Genomic DNA, 24,164 nt, shown 5'->3' on the forward strand with positions numbered 1-24,164 from the left:
CAGAGCCACACTAACCACATGTTTTCTTCATCTGCTCCCTCTTCTCTCGTCCACAGGCGCATGTTTCCGACGGTGCGCGTTTCCTTCTCCGGTCCACTGCGCCAAGTTACGCCTGCCGATCGGTATGTCGTGTTGCTGGATGTGGTCCCGGTTGACAACCGGCGCTACCGTTACGCGTACCACCGATCGGCCTGGCTGGTGGCGGGCAAGGCAGATCCTCCGCCGCCCGCACGGCTCTACGCCCACCCGGACACCCCGGTCGGGGCCGATGCCCTACGGAAACAGGTTATCTCGTTCGAAAAAGTGAAACTAACCAACAATGAAATGGACAAGAATGGTCAGGTAAGTCAGATCATCGCTTTCCGCCGAGATGGGCTCCAAGAAAACGGTGCTGGTCGGGCTGGGGTTAGCAGCGGAAGGGTGTTCTCTCCGTCATGCGCACGCGTAATTTGATACGATCTTATAAATCACGACGAAACACTAGGCTGCTGGAGCCCACCGTAGAACATGGGGGCATCCCCTTGGCAATCCAGCAACCTCTCCAAAGCTAGATGTACGGCAAGCGTTGAGGTTTGCGGACACGAGGAAAAAAGTTGATTAATTTGGAATCATTAGCCAGTCGACAGGCAAAACATAACCTTCAGAATTCCATCGAACCGGTGGCGCTGGGTGTCGGAAAAGGTAGAACGCAAGGGGTAGCCCAAGCCGCAGCGGCGATGGTGACGGCTTACCCCAACAACAACGGCTTGGACGGCGAGTGAACGAAAACAAATTATTTACACGATTTTTGTCTGTCAAATTATTTCAAACTGACTTAATTCTCCTCTTTAGCATTGAGATACGCTGACACTGACGCTCTGATGGAGACGACGATTAGGTCGGGACGTGCCAGAACCCGCTTCTTATGTTTCAGACCCTGTTTCGTAACGAGGGAGCAACTGGCGTTACTGGCTTCCCTTTGAGCAGACCCCAAAATCAACAGTTGCTTTGAGTCCGATGAGTTGCTGAGCTCTCGGTACCGCGCTGGGGGCAAACCAACGGTTGGTCTACACCCACAGAATGCGTACTACCGGTATTTGCTCCATTGCTGGGCTCCCGTGTTTCCCTCTTCAATCGAGTTAGTGAAAAATTGTTTCACCGAGCCCCGGATCGGATGATTCGAGGAAAACAAATCACAATCTTTTTTGTTTCTCGGAACTATCATAAACGAAAGAGCATCCCAGCGGATGTTCCAGCTGCTTGCCGGACCGATAGAAGAAATGTTTGGCGACAGTGTTTGAAGGTCATGGCGCCTTGAAGGGCCCCCGGTACCGATACGACTGAGTTCATCTGTTCTTTGTTTTGACAGATGACAAGTGCATCGTGACACGATTCATTAATTATGAAATGCACCGGCGGAACACACTGTCGACCCGTCTTGGACGGGAACTGGTATGGAATCGTTTCGTTCGTTTCCAGCGGCATGTGCAGGTTGGTTGGAGTGGACGGGAAGTGATGTTTGATGTGTTTTCCCTAAGCATTTGCTCGGTTACACACTGTACTTTCACTGCGTTTTTCAATGGAAAATGCAACGTTTCACCAGCTGAGGAGCTCGGAATCTCTTAGAAGAAATGAAAGAACCATACAAAATGTCATTTATAATCAACCTAATTAGGGGCGGGAAGCATCACTCGTCATATACCATTATTTATTGATGCTGCAGGCTCTGATTGAGGATGAAAAATGATGAAACGGTTACAGTATGAACGAATGTAGCAATTGTAAATCGGTTTTGAAAAGAGAGACTTGTTAATTTCCCTGTTTTATGCAGATATTACAGAAGGGATGCATTAAAGTGCATTCATGCTAGTAGGTATTTGTCTACTATGAATCTTTTGTCGATCATTTCTCGAATTTCTTCCGTTTGAGGGTCTTACTACGAGTAAATATAATCAGTGGTTCCAGTGCGAAACAATACGAAAATCTCTTTTTTATGCTACAATACAGTAAGACCATTGTTCTAGAACGACGTACACGGAGGTCTTGGTCCTATTGCATGGCCATGGCAGCGAATCCTTTATTGTGCTTAAACCCATCAGAGTCCCAAAAAAAATCTTAGTTTATTCAGATTCATTGTTACAGACACGTGTGTGAGTATTGCAAGAAAAATCTAAGCTTTTTAATATACAACCCAGTCACATTTTTTTAAAATCAATCATTGCTATTTAATACGCAATATGGCCGTGCCGTTCTACAAGATAAAACCAGATAACAGGGTAAAGAAACAGCCATTTCTTTTGTTTATTGATTCTATCGCATATTTACATGTTAATTAAAAAGAAAAAAAAAAGATTTCCTTTCCTTTGAAACCAGATTTATTGATCAATTATAATATTTTCTAATTTAGAGTTTTACTGCTCGTCTCGCGTAACACCATTATAACGGGTTGTGGTTGTCACCTCAGAAAATGCTTGTCTGTATGCTAGGTTTGCCTGTTGTTAATTTGCAGTAGCACGGCGAAAAAGACCCACCGCACAACACGCTGTTATTATTTATTGAAAGTAGTCACCCATAAAATGTATAGAATTTCTCGCACGCTTATTTATTCGCTGAAATATTCACGCATCGTTGGCGAGCGACTCGGTCCCAATCTTCCAACCCGTGAACCCCACTAAATGTATGCATAGGCTAAATAAACGACTTGAAAAGACCACACCAGAAAAAGGCGAGAAGCGTAAATGGTGATTTGATGAAACCGATATCGATCTTTTCGTCGACTGGAGAAAGGCCAACATCACATCGTATCGGAAACTGTGAAACGTTGTGTTCGGAGTTGCACGGGAGGCGATGGCAATGGGTGCGATGGGGAAGGAGAAAATAAATATCAATAATAAAGATATAAATATCTAAGACATCGATACAGTGTGCGAGGTATCATCGTTCATGTTTCGAATTTATGACACTCTCCACGGCTAGCTGCTTTGCCACAGTCCCAGCCCCTATCAGCGCCATTTGTATCGCACTCGAAATGATCCCCATGGGTGAATCGAATACACTTTGCAGACAAACTTAGATGCCAAACCGATGGAAGCATCCCAGAGAGAGTGTGTGAGTGTGTGTATGTGTGCTGGTGCATGCGTCTAGATTACGTTAGCTGGATGGTCCGATTAAAAAAGAATTACGTTTGCCCGGAACGAATGTGAGGATATAAGCGAGCTAATCTAAAACAATCTTTCTCCCTCGGGATGGTATAATCTATGATTTGACCACGGTTGTAGTTGTGAGCAGTGTGTTCCAGAGAATGTCAGTGTTGTGTTGCTTTTAGAACAGTTATCTAATAGAAGTTTTGGACTTTGATAAAAGCTTGTTTATTATTTGTTTCAATGCACACAATAATTAAAGACTCCACCGCACTCATTTCACAAAAACTATAGCTAAAGTTTCTTAATTGCAAGACCACATAAAAATAACGAATAACGAAAAATAACGAAAAATAACTTCAAGTATTCACTTTCATGTGAGGTTTGTTCTGCCATGCTTATTTTCCCCTTGATACTGTGTAGCAACGGAAGTTGCACTGAAAAAAAGGGGAAGGTGAAGAACATTCTACATTGTATTGCTGCCCCGAAGCAATAGCAAACAGTACAAGGGGAGGACCAGTTCTTCATGCGGTTAATTCAAATGGCTCGAGGGTGATTGATTCTATAGGCGTAATAGCTCCAGATGTAGCACTGAGCTTAGAGCTGTCGGAGACAGACAAACAAGCAAACAAACAAACATTCGAACAAGCTGGTGTAACAGATCACTAACGAAACCAGCGGGCGCTAGGACAGCATCTACCTATACAAATACTGCTCCGCCCTATCTTCTGTTCTGTGGTGCATGTTTTATGAACCCTCGAGGGTGGTTTCACGCCTAATCGTTGATTAAACGCGATAGAACAAGTGAACGGACCATCCCTATCGGTGGATGTAATACTCATGGTGGTACATGGAATAAAGTGGCCATTACAAAGTTTCAAAGTCGTTTGAAGATTATGACAGCAATAGTTGACTTTGGGGAGTTATTAGCAAATAGAGGGTTAGCGAAGTTAAAGGGAGAAAAATTATACAATATTTTTGAAAATTTTTACTTCAAAGACTAAAATACGCTGTGTTTTATATTGATTTGTTAAAATAAGCTATTTTTTTCGTATTTGTCAATATTCTAATCTTAATGTGATCATTCCTTCCTACAGATTGTCCTCAACTCAATGCATCGCTACCAACCCCGAATACACCTGGCAAGGTTGGGACCGGGCCAAAACATACCTATCACACCAAAGGAGCTGTCCGATGTCGATCACAAGACGTACGTCTTTCCGGAGACGATCTTCACGGCGGTTACGGCTTACCAAAATCAGCTTATAACGAAGCTGAAAATTGACTCCAACCCGTTTGCGAAGGGGTTTCGCGATTCATCTCGCCTGACTGATTTTGATCGGTAAGTTTATGGAAATTGGTTCACTTTTTTGTACTCTTTGCAATCCACTTTGGCGGCGCGTTTTTGTGCACCAATTCAGCGTCTACCATCCGGGAATCGTACCATGGGGGTTTGTCAAACGGAAGAGATTTAACTCGCATGGGCTAATTCCGTCCAGGAAAGGAAATTGTGTAAGTTAGCATTAACGGGAACGTGAAGCTTGTTCAAATTTAATGCTTTGCGCCATCGCAACCCATAATTTTCCTATCGATGCGCATAATTTTTCTAGCTGTTTTACGGTTCGACATATGCGCACCGGCACTGGCAGCGGCCCGTACCGACAAAGGGTACGAGATATATATAACTGCACCGGCGTATAAATCCCAGCCAGTACGGCCCCGCGATCGGCAAAAATCAATCGATTCGCTAGGCCTAGCAGTTTCGCTTCACTTGTCGCTAATTGGCCCAACACGGAACGTACAACTCAACGCATTTCAGCAGTAACATGCACTTAACATAGACGCAAACATTGGGTAAAAATCGTTACATTTCAAGTGTTGCTGTTTGAAGCTTCGTTTGGACATGATAATAATTAATTTCATGCATCCGTTTGATCTTCGAAAAAAGCAAACAATCGACCGTTCCAGATGTCGATGAAAAACGCGCGTGTCTGGCCATTTGGTGCAATGTTGCTCATTAAGTGGAACAGGTTCATAAATAAAGCGGTGCCGCCAAAGCAAGCCCCACCAAAGAAGTATATCATAAAACCAGAGGAAAAACGAAACGCCTTGATGTAAAGAAGAAGAAAAAAACAAAACCTCAAACAAATCATCAAGTCCCAATGCCGCCGTTAATCATTATCATCCATCAGATTGCGTTGGTGCTTGGAAACCGTTTTTCCACCGGTGATGGATGCACCTCCCACTTTTCTATGTTTCACCCACATTTCACCAACAACCGGGACCACGTGGGAGCTTCGGCGATCGCAAAGCGTGATGAAATTGTGCATGTTTTTGCAGTCATGCAGTCATTCGATCTTGAGCTAATCAGAAAGCAGAATAGCGATGCAAATCGTACTTGAAGATCGCATGATCATTACAAGTGCAAACCATGGTGACACAAGAAACAAAAGCATTGAAGCAACAAGATGGAAGGTGTAATACAGGATGAACATTGTATATACTGAAACGACAGACGAACTAAAAGATAATTTTAGCAATAATAATTCTAAAATAGAAGCGAGCGAAACTAAACTCCACATAATGCAAGTTAATGTTTAATTTTTCAATATTATCGCATCGTTTTCGTACGGATTGAATGATTTTAATTTCGTTCTTCGGTTTTGTTATTGTCGTTTTGTAAAAAAAAAAAAATTTATTTTAATATTATCTTAGCACAAGGTAACCACAAATTACATATTACATATTTTATGACAAAATGGCAATCGTTTTAAATTTGAAATACGAGTTTCAGCTGAAAATTTGCCTCTTTTCACAAGTTTTTACATTCCAAGGATACAAAACGAATAAAACTTTGAATTAAAATCCCAAAAAAGTATTTATAAAATGAGTCTCCAAATTAAATTTCTAGAGTAATTTTAGGTAACGATTTTCTAAATGTTGTTTCGAACAAAACGCGTTTACACATCGCGTTGTCGTGTGTCATAAGCTCCTTTGACTGTTACATCGTTATTTGCCAGTTAGCCGACATAAAAATTATACCATATTCACAATAAATTTGTGACAATGCGGACAAATGAATGGCCTACTTTAAAAAGAATCATGTTTCAAATGAAACTATTATCATTTGATTAGATGCTAAAGTCAATCATTTGTATAGCAAATCACCTAATCAAATCAAACCATTAAATAACAGTTTGTACTCCGAATATTCCATTCCTTCTCTAATTCTCTCTCTTGTTTTTATTTAACTGATTTGCTTAAGCCACCTTTATGATTACATATGCACTAGTAAAAATCGTTTGAACCGCTCAAATATCCATTCATCTTTTCCTGACAACACCGAGCGAGTCTAGACGGCCTTTCTTTGGTCGATGTGATGCTCCTTTCGCACCGTCCTTCCTAAGCTGCTGATTTGTTGCACTAATGGAACATTCAATCCACGCGGTTAAACATGGTCAGAAACGACAGCCGACTGAGAAAGAACAGCACCGCAACATTCCGCTACGATCGCTTTGAGTTTCTGAGTGCTGGTACTGCTGCTGCTGTTTCTGCCGCCCTGGCTGTTGCTCTGTAATTAGGCCCGAAAAGCCGCCAACAACGCGGAATCACTTCTTATCCCGCTTTCCTCCACTTTGGTGGATGCTCTTTACTTTTTTTTTTGCACGGAGTCAGTTTCGGCTGGTTGAATTTTCATGTTTTCGCGGCAATCCCCCCATGTAGACCTTGCTACAATAACCATAAATATAGCCCCGAACCGAACCAAACAGACACATCCGATCAACTACAATCGGCGGGACGAACGAACGCTTTTCCCTTCCCGGTATCTCCACTCTGAGGAACGCTGGTCACACGACGAACGACGATGGTTTATTCAATTTTCCAACCAACACCGCAACACGTGGTGCAAGTTTGTTGTGCGATGCGTTCAAGTTTTGTAAGCCAATTCGATGCGAGTTTTCCGGTTCCCCTCTACCAGGTCGGTCAATTTTTCCGCTCAATCGATTACACTGTGATTTTTTTCTACTCTCTAACCATACCTACCAAAGTGTCTTCTTTGGCGGTGCAAGAAGAAAGCGAGTATCCTCGGTTCTTCTCAAAAGGCTCGAAAAGAAAAGCGAACATTGATTAATGGCGGTAGGTTCGCATGAAAACGAAAAACAGTCTTTTGCTCATACCGACCAACATCCGCTTTCTGCAATCAAACTCGCCATACCCATTAAGACTTACACGTGTATTGTGGTGGATGCTGACTCCTTTGCCGTTAAAACAATTATTTTGCAATGAACAGTTTCACCCGTTATCGAATCGTTCCGGGGGTGAGAAATTTCAATCAAGTGTCGTTGAGTTTGAGCGAACCAACACTCTCCCTGTTGCCATGCAGTCTTTTGTCGCGATCGATCGACGAAACCGACACCAATCCGTCGGGCGGATCGGGAAAATGGAGGAAAATGCCGACACTAATGCCGCTGGAGCATGATTTATTGGACCAATTAGTGTTATTGATTGCTTTCTGATTGTTTTCCACGTTTCTGTTGGTTTGTGTTCGTTTTTTCCTATTTTTTGTTGTTGTTTGCTCATGTACCCTCGGCTTTTATAGGAGGTGGAAACTTTTCGGTGTCGAAGAGAGCGAATTCTAGTGTAACATTTTTTTTCTTTGGCTCTTTGTTTCTCAAGGGAATTTATTTTGATATGCTTTTAAACAGAAGAAACCATTTAAAAAGCATCACCAGAAGAGAGCTTTCAAATCTTGTTTTACAGATCGTACTTTAATATGTAGAACCATGCCTGCAAATATTTGAAGCGAGAGTTAATAAAACAATTTGATTTTTCGTGTTCTTTTTAACATTTAGTTATAATAAAACGATTTTATCTTTTTATAATTTCACGAACGTATTCAAATGACTATTGGTCAAATGACTATGGTCTATTCCATTCCATCAAAACAAAATAATTGATTGATGAGCTACCTCGAAACTAAACATTTTCATATACTGTAAAATTATACCCACTGTGACAGAACAGAATAAGCTGTTTAGTAACATTTCAAAACAGAATCATTATTTCGACACCGCACTCCGTTTCGTTTGTCGGCAGTTTTTCGCGTGTCGGCAACATCAAAACAAAATCGGGTCCTTCCCGACCCGATCCCAGCACCGCATGCATAACAGGACGGTGGAACGATTTTCTCAAATTTGCATACCCCAGCATTGATTTACCCACGAGACAGTTCGTCTTCTTCAGAGTGGGCTTCAGCATGTGCAACAAATGAGCAATCAGCGGACCGCACTGTGAACTTCCGCCGATGCACTTTTGCACTTGACGGACCACTGGTCCAACATTACCAACCGGACGGACCGAGGCAGGCGTGCGGATGAAACACTAAATCAGCTCAAAGAATCCGCGCGTGAAGTGTTAATTTGAAGAAAAATGGCCCCAGAAGCAGGTTTAGCCAAGGTCCGTTTTGCCGGGGTCCGGGCACCCAATTTCCCCTGTGCTGCGTTCTGCTGCGATACATTCGGAAATGTGCTGCAAGGTAGCGGACCGAGGCGTAATTAACGCGTAATTTGAATAAATTGTGAACAGAGAGCTAAGGCTAAAAACAACGGGCGCAAAACACGTTCTGAGCCGTGTGGGGAAACGTCCAACCGGGAGAGGAAAATATTGCACATGAGAACCCGAAATCGACAAGTTTGCATGCGGCCACGGATCGATTGATTGCCGGAGTGCCCGCTGCACCACCGGCTACACCATATTTATCCCATGCACACCTTACATTGTCGATTCGCGCGTTGTTGATGATGCGTTTTGCTACACCTTTACGCCACCGGGACTCCCGTGTTTCGAATTACAAAAGGATGGGGGGGGGGGGGGGGGAGGGGGATATCGAACCAGTAAGAAGAACAAAAGAACAAAAACAACATGATCGGTGCGGTCATCTTGCACTTGGCACGTCGGGCACGATAGCGGGATTTGTAGCACCACCTTTTCGATGTTTTCAACGATCCGCGTTTCAGCTTTTTGTATGCCTGCACTTCCGTTGCAACGGCACAAATTATGCACCACGCAACAGTTCTTCGGAAGGATGGTGCCGTGGAGTGGATAAAAAACTGAAGCACAAGTCCGTGGGGTGGTACAATGAAATATGGGAGTGTGGTTGTGTGTGTGTTTTTTTAAGGTTTTAATTCAGCTCTGCTTCAAGTCATAATTCAGGTTAAAAAATTAACATCAACATGAACAACCATTAAACTTTCACTTGATGATGACGTTAGAACGAACTTGATTCGTTGTTGTTCCTACCGGTGAAAGGTGCAATGATGTAATTGAGCTTGTATCGCATGTGCTACTGCATTGATAACGATAACGAATGCAACAGTGGAAATGAGCATTACTCCTCACGAAGTTAGTTACAGAAAATGTTAACTTACACAAATCAACAAGACCTCAAATTTGGTATGTAAATAATTCAGAAATAAAAATACGTTACGAAATAAATTTTGCCCACCAGTGATCGTCACTCAAGCCCACTGTGCATGCAATTTTTGCCGCCAAAGAAAGCCCTCTTTTTTCGCACCTTAATTTCATTAAATTTTCACCTCTTTTCACACAAACGCATCGCCGCCATCATATGTGTGTGCGGCGGGCAATTGAGTCCACTCGGGCTCGGACATCCTTTCCAGCTCGGTGCATTGTTTTGGCATAAATGCACTCGAGAAACCACTTCAAAACTTCACCACCACCCCCGAGTTCCCTTACCCTATCCCATCGGTACGGTCGCTTGCAACCAATCTCCCCAACACCCGAAATAATACGCGAACGTGGTGAAGTTCATCCTTTCCAAATGTGATGATTACAGGGCGGCATGCAGCTATCAGGCTTCGGGTTTGGCCCGAGTACTTAAATGGTTGTTAAAAGTGGTGCGTAATTATTCTGACACTTTAGGGCCGCGCTCGGCCTGTCTTCGCAGGTTTTCTCGGACGCTGGCAGAACCGTGCCCAAGGTAGGAAGAACCGAACACGAGAGTAAAACAACACCCATGGTGCTGGGGTAATGCAGTACGGCAGCACCAAACCTGGCTGGCAAGGCGCAGCGGAGATGAGTGATGAAACAAAGCAAAAAAACATAAATTATTATGTTGTCCATACACCATCATACATCATCAGCGCACCACACCAAGGGTAATGATTGATAAAAATGCAAGCGAGTCTCGCGTTACGTGCGTCCTGTCTTGCGACCCCAAAAATGATGCCATGCATCCACCGAAACTGTAACCCGAAACTCCCTCCCCCCCGAAATGCTGATGAATGCTCATTTTCAGCAGCTTCTGCAACGGGGCAGCCTCGGACGGTCGGAGTGGCAACATCATGTGCGGATGACCGTGCGAAGTGTGTGGGTAATTTATACGAAATTGATGAATTTTAATGCAGAACTCGTTTCGGAAAACTGGTACGCACCACGAGCGCATTTGCACGGTACAACACGCAGCAAGCATGGTACGATGGGTGGAAAAGTGAATGCAATTCCCAAGGCCGGGAATGGCCGCAAAAGGATCTTACCCGATAATTTACTCCCAGCCCAAAATGACCGCCGGAACGTTCGCCGCGGTGCATCGGTGTCGGGAAATTGTGAAGATCTTTTGAAAGGTATCGACGAAGCTGTTCCAGCCAGACGTAGTGGCGCGTCATCGTGGTTGGGAAATGGTAGAATCGGAATGTTCCAGTGGAGAACGAATTAAGTTCAGGGCAGTTTGTGGTTTATATGATAGAAAGCTTATGATGGTTTTTTGCTAATATTTTACAACTTTTCAAACTAATTTTATAAACTCAGAATTCCATAAATTCTACTCTCGGGGAGATATTTAGAATTGTTTAATCTTAAATTGGGTACATAAGAGAAAATCAATATCAATAAGCATGTAAAGACGAGACTAAGAATTTCAAATTTCATGAAAATTGCAGACTTTTCCCTTCCTGGCAGCAAACATACAGTCACAATTTGCACGATGTTGCCACTGGCCATCTCAAAACCATCGTTAAGTGTTGATGATAATGATGAAGATTGGTTAGGTGTGAAGTTGTCTGCGGCACGCAACTTCACACGGCCAGAAGAGATTGGAAGCTTAACGTACATTCCCAAACCCAAGCATGATTTGAAATGTGTTCCTTCCTTTTTTCGGTGGATAAAACTGAAAACTGAAATAATGAGCACGTGCAACGTGCCTTCCAAGCAACACTTTTGCTCGACTTCATCTTCTGCTTAAAGATCGGTTTAGTTTTTTTGGTTTCCATCGCCGAGATCATTAGCTACGCACTGATGTAAAACAGGAGACTTGTTCGCTACGAGACAATCGGGCGACGAACTGCATTTCAGTACACCCCGAAGTCTCCTGCTTGCCATAAACTCGTTTTTTTTTTTGCGAACATCCTTCCTTGTGGTAGTGAGCGAGAGATGTGCAACTTTTGAAGTGCAACGAATCGATGCCTACGGCGTAGTCAATCTTTTAGGCAGGGATCCCATTCCGGGAAGATTTTTCGCGCTTCTCTCCATTTGCCGTTCCTTGCGGACACGACGCATAGCCCTACGGTCAGCGCCACAATTGTTGGCCTGTGGAAAGGAGCTGAAAAGTACGATTTCATCAAAGGCCTAAAGCGCCGCCCTGTAATTTACGCCGCAACGGGATTGCCGCTGTATCGGGGTGCAGATTCCTTCCTCCATTGCCGAAAGGGTGTCTCCAAGGTGCCGTTCCGATCCCCTTCCCTGCAACGTCTGTCCGGCACGAACTGCATCCTGTTGCCGGATGGGGTTGTTAAAACGTACGGTGAAAGCGTTTGACTGTTTTTCTCCATTTTATTAGTACAAATTTAGCATTAAGTCTTGCAGGTTCCTTTTTTTTTAGCGCGCAACAGTACCTTAATCGCTGCCATTTTATTGCATGTAATCGCTCGAGTTCAATGATTAACAGCTCACCTCATTACCATTCGATAATTGCTTTCATCACTCACGCTAACTGAAGGTTTTTCCCTCTCTTAATTTTCCACCAACAGGGACCCGATGGATGCCCTACTTTACGAGCAGCATATGCGATCTCCTTTGCGCATGTTCCCCGACCCGCTGATGGCACAGTTCGCATCCGGTCCGGGTCCTGAGCTGATGTCGGACGCCTCTTCGGCAGCCCTGCTGGAGAAAGCGCGCCAGCATCTGCAGATGTGGGGACGCTCACCCTACAGCGAACTGCTGCTTCCTCAGATGTACCAACGACCGCAGAGCCTTGGCGCGCTCAACCTTGGAGTTTGGCAGAACTCGGCCAGTTGGCCTGCTAGTCCACAGTTACCTCCCGGCTTCTTACCGAACGCCGCAGCAGCGGCGGCTGCCGTTGCTGCAGCAGCTTCCGCTGGTAGCTCGCGGCATACTACGCCACCGCCACCACCACAACCTTCAACTGCATTGGGACCTTCCACGTCCGTCATGTCACCGACGACACCATTGACCCCAACGAGCTCTTCCGGATCGCCGTCGCCAGATCCTCGGGTCAAACACTTTGCACGGTTCACACCATACCAAATACCACAGCCGCATCCTCATCAATCTCAGCTGCAATCGGCACATCTTCCACTACCTATTTCACCGTCGCCTGGGCCTACTAGATCGCCGAGCAGTCCTTCCAACTGATTTTGCAACGGGTCTGACTGCGGCGTATCTATGCAAGTCCCCATGGTCTGATTAGTCATGAGATGAATGATTTCGTTCCGAATTCATCAGTATTATCACGAAGTAGGCGTTGTGCGTACATTATGCTTTAGCAATGAATTTCCCCTGCCGGAAGCAACAGCCTTTCCGGACGTAAACTAATTAATTTATTTAGCAGTTATGATGTTCAGGTACATTTTGCGTTCTTTCTGTTACTTCATCAAATAATAGTACATATACGCGGATACTATACATTGAATGTAATGCAGTAAAGGTAGTATGTAATCGTGCCACCACTTGCAGGATCTGATGTATAGTCGGAATTCAGCTGTAAATGATATTGAGAAGCAATTGCTGCTTTCTATCACTATCATCGTTACGTGACCGTGACGATGAAAGCCGTTAGACAGGACAATGAAAGCGATCCATCGAATAATTACCAAAATTGTTATACCAAGTAAAACTTACAACTAAATAAAGGAGTTCTTTTCAGTTCCATGTAAATAACATTTATACATTCATGTATAACATTCAAGATGACTCAATATTCTTCGCAGAAACTAACTTCCTCTGTACCGCTTTTAGCATTTCACAAATCTTGCCTGAGGACTGTAAGATTTAGTGGAGATAAAATTCTTGCTTAATCCTTACAAATTCCTTACCATGGTAAATGGCTAATGGTACCAACATTCCAGCACTGAAAAGCACAGCAACCAGCATGATCGTATCGTAGCATCTCAATTTATTTCAACTGTTGAATCTGCGCAGTCGGTATGACGTAAGAATTCCACATGGAAACGATGTCCACACGAGTTGTTTGAAGCACTCTCTTGTAATCGATCGAGCAGATCTTGGAGCTACTGTTCAATGTATTTTTTTTCATTTCCTTTTCGTCTTTTTGCCTTCTGCATATCTTAGGATATAGAAGCTAAAAAATTCCATTATCTGTATAGTGTGGTGAGAGTGGCCAAATTTAAGAATCGATCGAATTCGGCACCAACCGGTTGATAAATGATGCACCGTTGTGCTTCACCAACGAATGCAGTGACACAGAGCATGACGTGCGATTGCAAATGCGCAGCTGAAACATGATACTTTTACATCCGAACATTACCGAAAATGGCTTTATAGCAAGGATTACGCTTCTTCCCGTACCACCGCACCAGAAGCTAAGAAGCGTATAATGCGAATGTGCGTTGGAAACGTGTCAAATGTTTTTTTTTTTTGAGTTAACTTTAACCCAATCTGCTGGAACCGGGCTCGAAACGTGAATGGTTGCTTGCGACCAACACGATCAACGCGAGTGGATCATGAGTAGGAGTGGTGTTGCGAAGCGATCTCGACCGGAACAAAACCGAACTCGTGATGATTGATGACAAACAATTAATCAACAGAGCGAACCAACTATGCACGTCAGACGCATGGGCCGTCTCACAGAGACCTTTTATTTGGGACAATCTTAAATCAGAAGATTTGAGCGCGAAAAAAATACCCCGATTTTATACATTTACGCTTCCTGACACGGGAAACTCAAAGCATCATCGTTCTCCGCTTGCCTTTGTACTTGGGCATTGGTGGCTTTTCACCAAAGCAAAGCGAATAAACCTGTAACAGTGAATGGATGTGATTTAAGCTGTGAGTTTTTGTGTGCCGATGGTTTTGTTGTCATCTTTTTCGTGCCATTCGATGACAGGGAGCTGATAATTTCATCAAACTTTAACCCATGCGATTCGATCTTCGAACACCATTTGAGTGTACATTGTCCGGGGCAGTAGAAGATGGTGAATGGATACGATTGGTCTACATGTTGAGTGAAATCGGATGAATGATTGCTTGCAGTGACAATTGAATTATTGTTAAACATAAAAGGTAAAAAAAATCACGCTGTTTAGAAAAAAAAATCTGAGCTTCAAGGGTTTTTTTATTGTTGCTGTTGACTTTCACTACGAGATCTGGGGCGCAGGAAAAATCCTGATAGAAATAACATCGATTTGGGTCCGGTACTACGACATGCGGATGGTGAAAGATTAGAAAGATGTCATTCAGTGAGGTTGGGGTAACGCAAACAATCCGAAATATCAGTATCAATAACAAAGTCTCTTAACTAAAACTGATCGGTTATTTCTCTTCGTTAAAATATTTTACACTACGCAATTTGCTTAAGATTTTACGATTCTCAACAAAACCCTTAAAAATTATCACACAAATAAAGAAATGCCTGTAACTTGAGCGAGCGCTTTAATAGCTTCTCGTAACGAAAGTGTTAATGGCCATTTCCATTCCGCTAACGATCAGCGAACACCGGGCAAAACTTTATCTGAGCCCTCCATGCAACCAGCCCACTTGCACACCAGTGCGAAGAGGACCCGCAACCGAAACCTAACGAACCCAGAAACCATGTCCGATCCAAGCACCCGGACGGACGAGCAAAGTAGATGAAATTGTTAATATTCTGCTCGCAGTGTTTGATACAATTTTATTTCACCCCTTCGAGCGTTTTGGTGGAGCACCCTAGTCCAATACTGCGATGGGCAGGTCGCGGCAGGTTTCGTGTAAGGCTGGTGAGGACGGTAATTTGTTGTAGCTGGGTTTGGGCTGGTCGGGCGGTAGCCTAAGATGCGGCCGATGAGCCACTCCCCACTGCGTATCGGGAAGGTTAGCGACGCGAGGCGAAAAATCGTAAAATGCAATAATTTATACCGGCTAATTTGTACCGACGCATTCAAGAACGCGCAGTCAACTGGGGGCGATATCAGCCATCAACGGTCAGTATCTGCGTCCAATTTAGCATCTACGCCGCCATACGCAAGCTAGGCTTGAGTTGGATGGCTTGTAAAACTACATGATTTTGATGCGTTATTTTAATTATTTTAAAACTTATGGGTTGAGATGGTTTTATACGCGTTATTTCTGTAGCGGAACTCTTTCAAATTATCTCATTTCTATACGAACTGAAGTTCCAAGTCAATAGGTCTCTCAAGATGATGCATGAATCGAATGATATGCGATGCAGTTTGCTTCTATTAATCGTTAATTGTTGGACATTTTGCTATTGAAAATCAAATTTTAATTTACGTTAATAGATTTACGGAGTATGCTACAGGAACTAAAGATGTATGCCAGAGGAACGTGAATTCCATAAAGAATTCGGAATTAGGTCATTTAAGACTTTTTATTGATAGTATGATCACGTCTGATAACTTTGAAAACGTTCGAATTATTATAGTTCTACAACATCTAATTACCCCTTTGAAACATACATTTCTATTAAAAAGTTCCATTTAAATATTAAGAACAAATGAGCTTTGTTACAAAGAATTCCGAACAAGTATTTATCTGAAAATAATACATCTTAGGATTAGTACTGGCGATATTGCATTACACCCAATAAATCCCGCAGTTACGGTTTGTGAAATTAAATCACTGTTGCGATTACTGATTTGAAAGATTGCTTCATGCTTTGGCATACTCTACGCTGCTGTCGTATTTAATCCATTCCAAACATTGCGCCGTAACCAAACGTACGCACGGTACTTTAACTTCTGGCTTTGCCATCCGTTGGGAATATGCCATTGAACGAATGAGCGGAGGACGAGCGATTAATTCACCCTAACGCACCGGAATGGGTTGGTTGTGCCATCGTTCGAGCAAGGCAAAAGGACGATCGCCCGAGCTCCCGGGAGGAACCTTTCGAACAAACATCCACAACCTAACACCATCGGGTGGTGCCATAAATCGATTCGCTGTTTATTTTGTATAATTTAAATATCTGCTCCGGCCGCGAGGGGGGAGATTGCGTTGGTCCCATTACTTAGCGAGTGTTCCGAGCTAAGCCAGTTTTGTGCTGGCGATGAGACCCGACCGTAATGGCTTCTTTTTTGCCTCCATCGTAGCCATCGACGCATTTCACGGAGCCCGTTTTCACAACAGTGGCCACCCGTTGTGCGCGCTCAAACGAAGAAGCGATTCACCAAAATCATCATAAACATCCCGAAGTCACAGCTCGGGAGGGGAATACCGAAGGAGTTACGTTCACCGTCTGGGACTATGGGCACTTCCCTAGCCCCCATACGGCGATGGGGGCATGCGTGTGCTTTTGCTCAGTTATGGTATAGAAGTTCACCGTGCTTATAATTCTGATTGTTGTTTTTTTTTTCTGGGCTTCATGTATTGCCCTATGCTGCTCAGTATCAGGTGACGCTGAATCGTCCACATCGATCTGCATGACCACCTACATGCGTGCTCATGCGAGAGAAAGGCGATCAAAAATGCACAAGACGTTACTTCTCCTGCTGCGTCCGACTCGTGGACGATGAACTGGGAGTAGAACGATGGTGAGAGTGTCTTCCGGCAAATTCTGAACCCTAGCACCGTAAGTTCTGTTCCAAACGAAGTTGTAGAATTTTGTGAAATACAATTGGATAAAGACTGTTCCATAAAACCTTATCTCTTTTTCTTGTTCATGCATCACTAGCAGATATTTAAATGATTCTGATTCACTCATCGAGAATAAGGAAAGTAAGTGGAGTAACTGATTTGTCCGAGCAGTCCGAACATCCCCTCAAGACGATCGTTGGTACGACAGTTGATTGACAAAACAATAAAATAACAGCACGCACGCAAAGTGCATCCAGGGTGCATGGCCGAGCTTTGCACATAATTTCAATCGATTGACTAAGATAAAAGAGCCGTTTAATCACTGCGCAACTCGCTGTGCATTCTGCTGCAGTTTGTCGGGGTGTGTGTGGCCACTAGGCCGGCCAAAAGCTGCAACGCCTCGTGAGTGTGACGGTGTGAATTCCACCTCTATGACTGTTTCGATCAGATGGACGTCTCTGTGACATGACAAATGAGCGTTATTCACGCTCATTTACACGTAATTATTCACCCTCCATCACGCGTCCCGTGTCGCACTCACCGCATCCAAGGCAAGGCGAACTGCATGTGCAAACTACCGAACTAAAGTGCATTTGGGGTGAGGTTTAGTTTTGTGCGACTTTTCTGAGACTTACAGAAGGTTAAGATTTTTTGTGTTGCTGTGGATTTTGTAGAACTCAAGGGCTCCTATTTGCTTACTGTCTAGACTAACTCTGAAACTTTGAGTCATCTTCAATAAGTAAAAAATCGTCTAGTATATCCATGTGTATGTGTGGCATTCGAGAGATAAATTAAAAATGTTGAGGCATGCGGAATGAACATGTAAACATTAAATTACAGAGGGTGGTAATGCAATATCTACAGGGTTTCACGTAATTGCAGGTTCACAATCACTAATTAAGCGAACCTGCACCATGTAATGCAACAATGTAACACCTCTATTATTCTATTCATTTCTCTCAACAATAAAGAAACAAATTCGAATAAAATTTGTTCACAGCAAATATCGTTCAATGGATGGAAAAAAAGATTAAAGTCCTATTTTTGAGAATTTTATCCTTAACAATAGACTTTGGTGTAAAATCAATCGGATAGAATTATTTATTTAGGGAATTAAACACTTCAAGCACAGAAACGGAAAAGAATGAAATAACAATTCTGCAACCTTAATTATTTAATATTTTTTTCAATATTTTCCTTAAACAGTTCAGATTAGCTATTCAAAATTAATGTGTAATCTAATATTTGAATTCTTAATGTTTACCCCATGGTTTATGTTACACTTACGAAGAAATAACGAAAACAACGATTAAAATCACAACCTCGAAAACTGCTACTAGACGCCTCCACATTATGATTCGCTCTAATGTTGAAGCACAAATAATTGAATAAACAAATATCACCGCTGCACCGATGTGGATTAAGAACAGATTTACCACTAATTACTCACCGGGAACAAGTCAAACAGCGACCCCTTTTTTTAAAGGACATCTCGTTTGGCAGTGTTATGTCACCCTGCTGCCGCTTTCACCCCACGGTTAATCTTGTCCGTACCAACAGGCCATGCCAACAGCTCATCACCAGCTAACCATCACCATCATCGAGTCGGCAGAACGCTCCCGCCGTATCACATGTCGAGGGTGTCCCAATTACATAAATTACACTTGTTCCCTATTGCTACCAAACAACCTCACACCGTATGGCACACCGGGGCTGAGCATACCCTAGCAAAAGTGCGATTTTATTAACTCCTCTGCCAAGCTATTGACGCTCGTTTGCTCTCGCTCCGATGGCAGTGAGCAGACGCAGCCCAACTAATCCCTTCCCTCTTCGCCGGCAGTAGGTAACCGCCGGGTAAGGGTGACGATCGAACGCAAACACTTCACCGCCAACAGGATGCTGTGGTGAGTAAAAAGGACCAAGCACAAAGGACACCCGGCACACCCTGCCAGCATTATCATGCGCTGTGCAATTTGTGAAACCGACACTGATAACAATCTACCATCTCAATCTGAACAGCCGGCCCGGTACTGCCGATCTGGGGTGCGTGTCTCAATTTGTCTACCGATTGCTCTTTCCGCCTTTGCCGTCCCCCGTGCAGTGGAGTGTTGGGAAACGTCTCTCCAGGGGGCAAATCCCGGCGGTACAGAACCGTATTGTGCAACTTCACTCCCATGACTAGGATTCGGCGTGTAAGGGATGCGTCTAATAATGTTGTTTTTATTATCGAGAGTGAACTTGTCCCGCTTCCCACTTGACCTTTTCCCGGTTTCGCGCACGTCACGCTGTGGATTGGCAAAAAATTACCGAGGAAATGAAATTAGTATGCCCGTGCAAGTATTTCCGGAATCATCCGAACTTTAGAATCGTCCCAATACCATCAACTCCGGCGTTGTGCACTTGATTCAATTTTCTAATCCCCCTCGGTGGCTCTCGTTTTTCCACTACGAAAAGGGGAAAGAGTTCCCTCGATCGGACGGTAACGGATGGTCCGCTCTGCGTCCATTCCTTTAAACGCTCTTCTCGTTCTGTACGCACTCCTGTCCGAAAGGAAAAATACGACTGCTTGTAAAAACAATCAAATGCTCCGGCCTGTTTCTCATCCAGCCACCGAAGGATCTGCTAGGCAAGGCAAATGGGAATCGAAATAAGTGTAATTTTGTTTAATTTTATTACCGTTCAGAGCAAAATAAATTGAATGCGGGCTTTTGGTCGGTTCAACCAAACCACTCTGGGACTCGTGATTCGAATGCACAGGGTGCTGCTGATCAGCGTACGCCTGGACACGTCTTTGAATCACCAGGGACCATGCGTTTCATTGCGAGAAGACGCATTTTCTATCGCTCCCGGGGATTGGGACATCCTGGACAATGGTCCAGTATTTCCAGGACGATGTTGGGAAAGACGTGCATGTGAGACATGGTCACACAGACTCACCGAAACACGGAAAAAGCTTGTTTCGTTAAGAATAAGTACCGCATTGCACGCTGGACAATTTCTGTTCCGTTTGCCGTTGGAAAAATGGGCTCCCGTGCTTCCGGGAGTGGTCCGGAAGAAGAAAAACCGAGCAGAAAATATCGAAATTTATTATCAATTATTGCTTACCGATAATCCTCAATGCGTTACCAACTTTATTGCCGTTTGTGTGGAAATGCATCGGGCAGAGCTAGCATGCCATGTGTCCCATGTGAGAACTCGGTGGGGCAGCCTAATGCTAACTGCTTCGAGAAACACGCCTATGAGCACGGTATGAACTCATTGTCTTAGGATTATTGCCATGATTTAGATCCTCACGCATATGAGTTGGTGTTTTCCGGCTCAAGCAGGTCTATAAATTTTCCATTTATGCCTGTGAGTATATAAATAGGATATCGCTTCATACATGAGCCATGATTATGTTTATATACATTATACTGCTATATTATTTAAAAATCAAAACCTTATAATAGTATTACGAATGCTGAAATCTTGTCTTATGCCCATCGGATGAGATGTTTTTTTTTTTAATCACCCCATCATGCCATCATTATCATCGAAATTATGTTAATAATTACCCTTTCTTTGTTCTTGTCCTTTTTATCAGTCTTTTGTGGGTTCCTGCAATTCCTTTCAATAGATTCCGGCCATATTACCACCCGCTTTGAAGTCAGGATTTTGATTGACAGATTGATTTCACAGTCGATCTTTTTCTACATCGGTTTCCACCTTTTTGAAACCCTTGTCTGGTGCGGCACAGAGAATTAACATCCAAACAATAACGTATGAAAACTCTGCGTAGTATGAAACGAAATGTCACTTTTGATGATAGATTACAGAGAAGGAGTCCTATTAGGGTTGGATGAAACCACCTGAAAGGCGAGAGGTTCCCATGGTTCTGGTTCCCTCCGTAGATGGACGATCAATCCGAAAGAATCAATTGAACGATCAAGTGATGAGGTTAACGCTTCTTTAAGAAAACAGAAACATACACAAACCTGGGTGATCCGTTTTTCTCACGACAAAATCATCCCACATCGGATCGGTTCTGTTTAACACATGTCGAGGCAACTGTGTAAGGTATGAGCAGACGTATTGACGAAGGTTAGGGTCGGAAGTGATAAAAGTGATGATGAAAACACTGCCACGAAAAACACGGCCCAGAGAGGTTATGCACTTCTTGAAGCGTAAAATCTCTCCGGCGAGCAGTGCAAGTGTATCTTTCCTTGCTTGAGGATGGAAAAAGAAGCGACCGCGCAAGAGATCCCACCACCGCGTTGCGTTGCATATGTCCGCCGAATTGCGCAAAGGACGAGCGCGAGAGCGGAAATTACCCACTAATTAAAAATTATCGCCACGCTTAATGACAGCGACCGGCAAGATTTACGATCGCGTAACTATTCGTTCAAGGAAAAAAGGGGTATCGGTTGGCGATCCTGGCCTTCCCCTTTTGTTCCGCCGCTCTTTGGTCGCATCCACCAGCCAGGCAAAGATAGTCTGGTTAGACAATTCTGGAAACATTTTGCAACAGCAACTGACGCCAGCCCGATCGACGGCCAGCGGCGTTTATGTTTTATGCTTCTCACGCTCCCGGTGCCGCTCTTTCCGGCCAAGGCGGCAAACGCTTCGGATAGTGACGATTGTTCTTCAAGTGCGGCACAATGTAGCACAATGAGCGTAACGCTATCAGACTGCATTCAATGTCGCGTCCGGTTGCACCGAGACGGGCTATGCACACATGTTCACGTTCCACAGTGAGTACGGGATGTGGCTAATGATCGGCAGGAATGGGGCAAAAATTCATTAGCAGTAGTTTGTGTCCTGAAGTGCAAGAAATTAAGATATCGAACATGTTAGTGCACTGCTTTCGCACGATTTGGTGCAAGCAAAAAAAAAAAAACACGAATGACCGGCAGATGTGTAACTGGTTGGAATATACGATAAAAAAAATCAATAGGATTACATTTTAGTTATTCTTTTTTCTTCGATAGGTTAATTGAGAACAAGATTTTGTTTAAAGATAATAAGCCAGGCGGTTCGAAAGAAAGGGACTTGATAATGAATTTTTTAAAATCAATATTACACTCAATATTCAACCGAGAGTGATCTCTTGAGATAATTTACCTATTCTAGCATATTTTTTAATGGTTTTTTGTTTAAATTATTAATTTAATTAATTGAGTTTTTTTTGGAAAATTGAGTTTTTGTCAATTATTTTTACATAAATGAATATATTTCGAATTCGATGGACCACTCTTTAATATTTTCAATTTTGATAAAATGGAGGTCGATGTGAATTCAAAAAGTTCTTTGTTATCGAATATTTACCAGAACTTAGTTGTAAATTTTTTTTTTACCGTATCTTAAGTAGAAATTTTTGAGAGGAATTTTGACAATAACAAAAAATGTTTTGTAACTTTTTCCACCGCTTACGTTGCACTATAAATTTGAAGAGTTGCAATATTTTAAAGTCGTACTTATTTTATGCCTCCGAACCATATTAGTATCTAGAGCAACTAATTCAATAGTATTTTTACTGCTCTTATTATGACCAGCGATGTAACTCGTGATTACTTATTAACGTGCAGCTCAATCTTGTTTGTTATTTTATGCCGACGATTAACGGATTTCTGCAACCCACAACGCTCACGCTTACAATCGAATTTGATCCTCTTCGAAGTGCGTTGTTAGTATGCGTTATATTAAATATCGGCTCTTAGGGTGGTCATCGATGCAGCACCCGTATCAATAAACTATTCAGTTTATCCCAACCATAAAGTAATCGCAATCCAATAAGGAAAACTTCCAAAAAACCGAGCACCCCGGCACGGCGGTCACTTCCTGATTTGGGAGCTTCAGTCCGTACGCGCCATCGACTGAGCCGTAATCAGATCGGGCCAGAATTATCCTTCTGCTTTGCTGGTGGTATTGAGTAGAATTTAATAAAAAAAAAGCTCGTAAAAAGTTTCGTGGCTTCAGCGAATCGAACTCAAACAAAAGTCGTTATCTTTCTCGGGGGAAGGACAATTGGGAAATTGCAGAAAGAAACCCTCAACCCTGAACACCAATCAGACATGGCAGAAAAATGTGCAAACGGTTCTCCCCTTCACAAATTGGGAAGCGGAAATGCGAACTCTGGCGCCTTTTTCGACGGGGTTTTCATGCCACCCAGCAACGGCACCATCGTACGGCGCGAACCAGTACAATGGCGGGCAATGGATGGGCAATTTGGAATGAAATTTTACGAGCCCACCAAACCTTGCGCCGGAACGTTCGCACGCCGAGGAGCTTGATTCGATTATCGAACGCGAACGCTTCGGCACAAAACGGTTGCGTGTTTCCTGCTTCGCGATGGCCCAGACTCAATGATGGAAAAACTCATCGGAAAATCTAACTAGCAATCGGAGGCTCAAACGGAACGCCCAAATCCGAGCGGGTGCCGGGTGTGTGGGCGATGGGTCGGCTGGCAACGATTGGCAAATAACAATCGACCACAAATCGATGAACGGAAAGCGATAAATTATATCTATCTTATTGCGAGCAGCATTTTCCCTCCCGGTGGCAGTGCGTTGTGCCCGGGCGTGTGTGCTTTGCTGGCAACGTGGAAGGAATGCTTAGTGATTGCAATCATTATTATTTCCACGAAGTTGTCCCGCTTTATTGAGAACACATAATCTCGCGAGGTTTATTGAAATACCAATTTTACGATTGGCCGTGGCGGTTGCACGCTTATCGGATTGCAAAATTAATTATGGGAAAACGGCAAACATTCTCAAGAGACACACGGTATGTTGTACAATGATTTGTTTGCCAACCAAAGCAAAAAAACAAAAAACAAACGTACGGAAAAATTGCTGCAGAAAATTCTAACCAGGTAGAGAACGTTAAACTGTGTATCTAAACAGTTGACATCACACATTTTCATAAGCAATTACGGCCATCTTCCAATGCAGTTTATTTCGATTCGGAAAAGCGGCACATTTTTCTTCATACAAAACTCGATGA

The 24,164-nt window shown here is 43.4% G+C and overlaps 1 protein-coding gene across 1 annotated transcript in view; it reads left to right on the forward strand.

Moving 5' to 3' along the window:
* The window catches only part of LOC128715569 (T-box protein H15-like), a 44,564-nt gene extending 31,776 nt beyond the window's left edge, over positions 1-12,788 (forward strand). The window contains exons 4-6 of the mRNA XM_053810475.1: positions 57-342; positions 4,217-4,461; positions 12,164-12,788. Of these exons, the coding sequence (XP_053666450.1) occupies positions 57-342; positions 4,217-4,461; positions 12,164-12,788 (1,156 nt within the window). The remainder of the gene's footprint in view (positions 1-56; positions 343-4,216; positions 4,462-12,163) is intronic.
* Positions 12,789-24,164: the final 11,376 nt, after the last annotated feature.

Source organism: Anopheles marshallii, chromosome 3 (assembly GCF_943734725.1).
Source record: "Anopheles marshallii chromosome 3, idAnoMarsDA_429_01, whole genome shotgun sequence".
In the NCBI taxonomy this organism is placed as follows: Eukaryota; Metazoa; Arthropoda; class Insecta; order Diptera; family Culicidae; genus Anopheles; species Anopheles marshallii.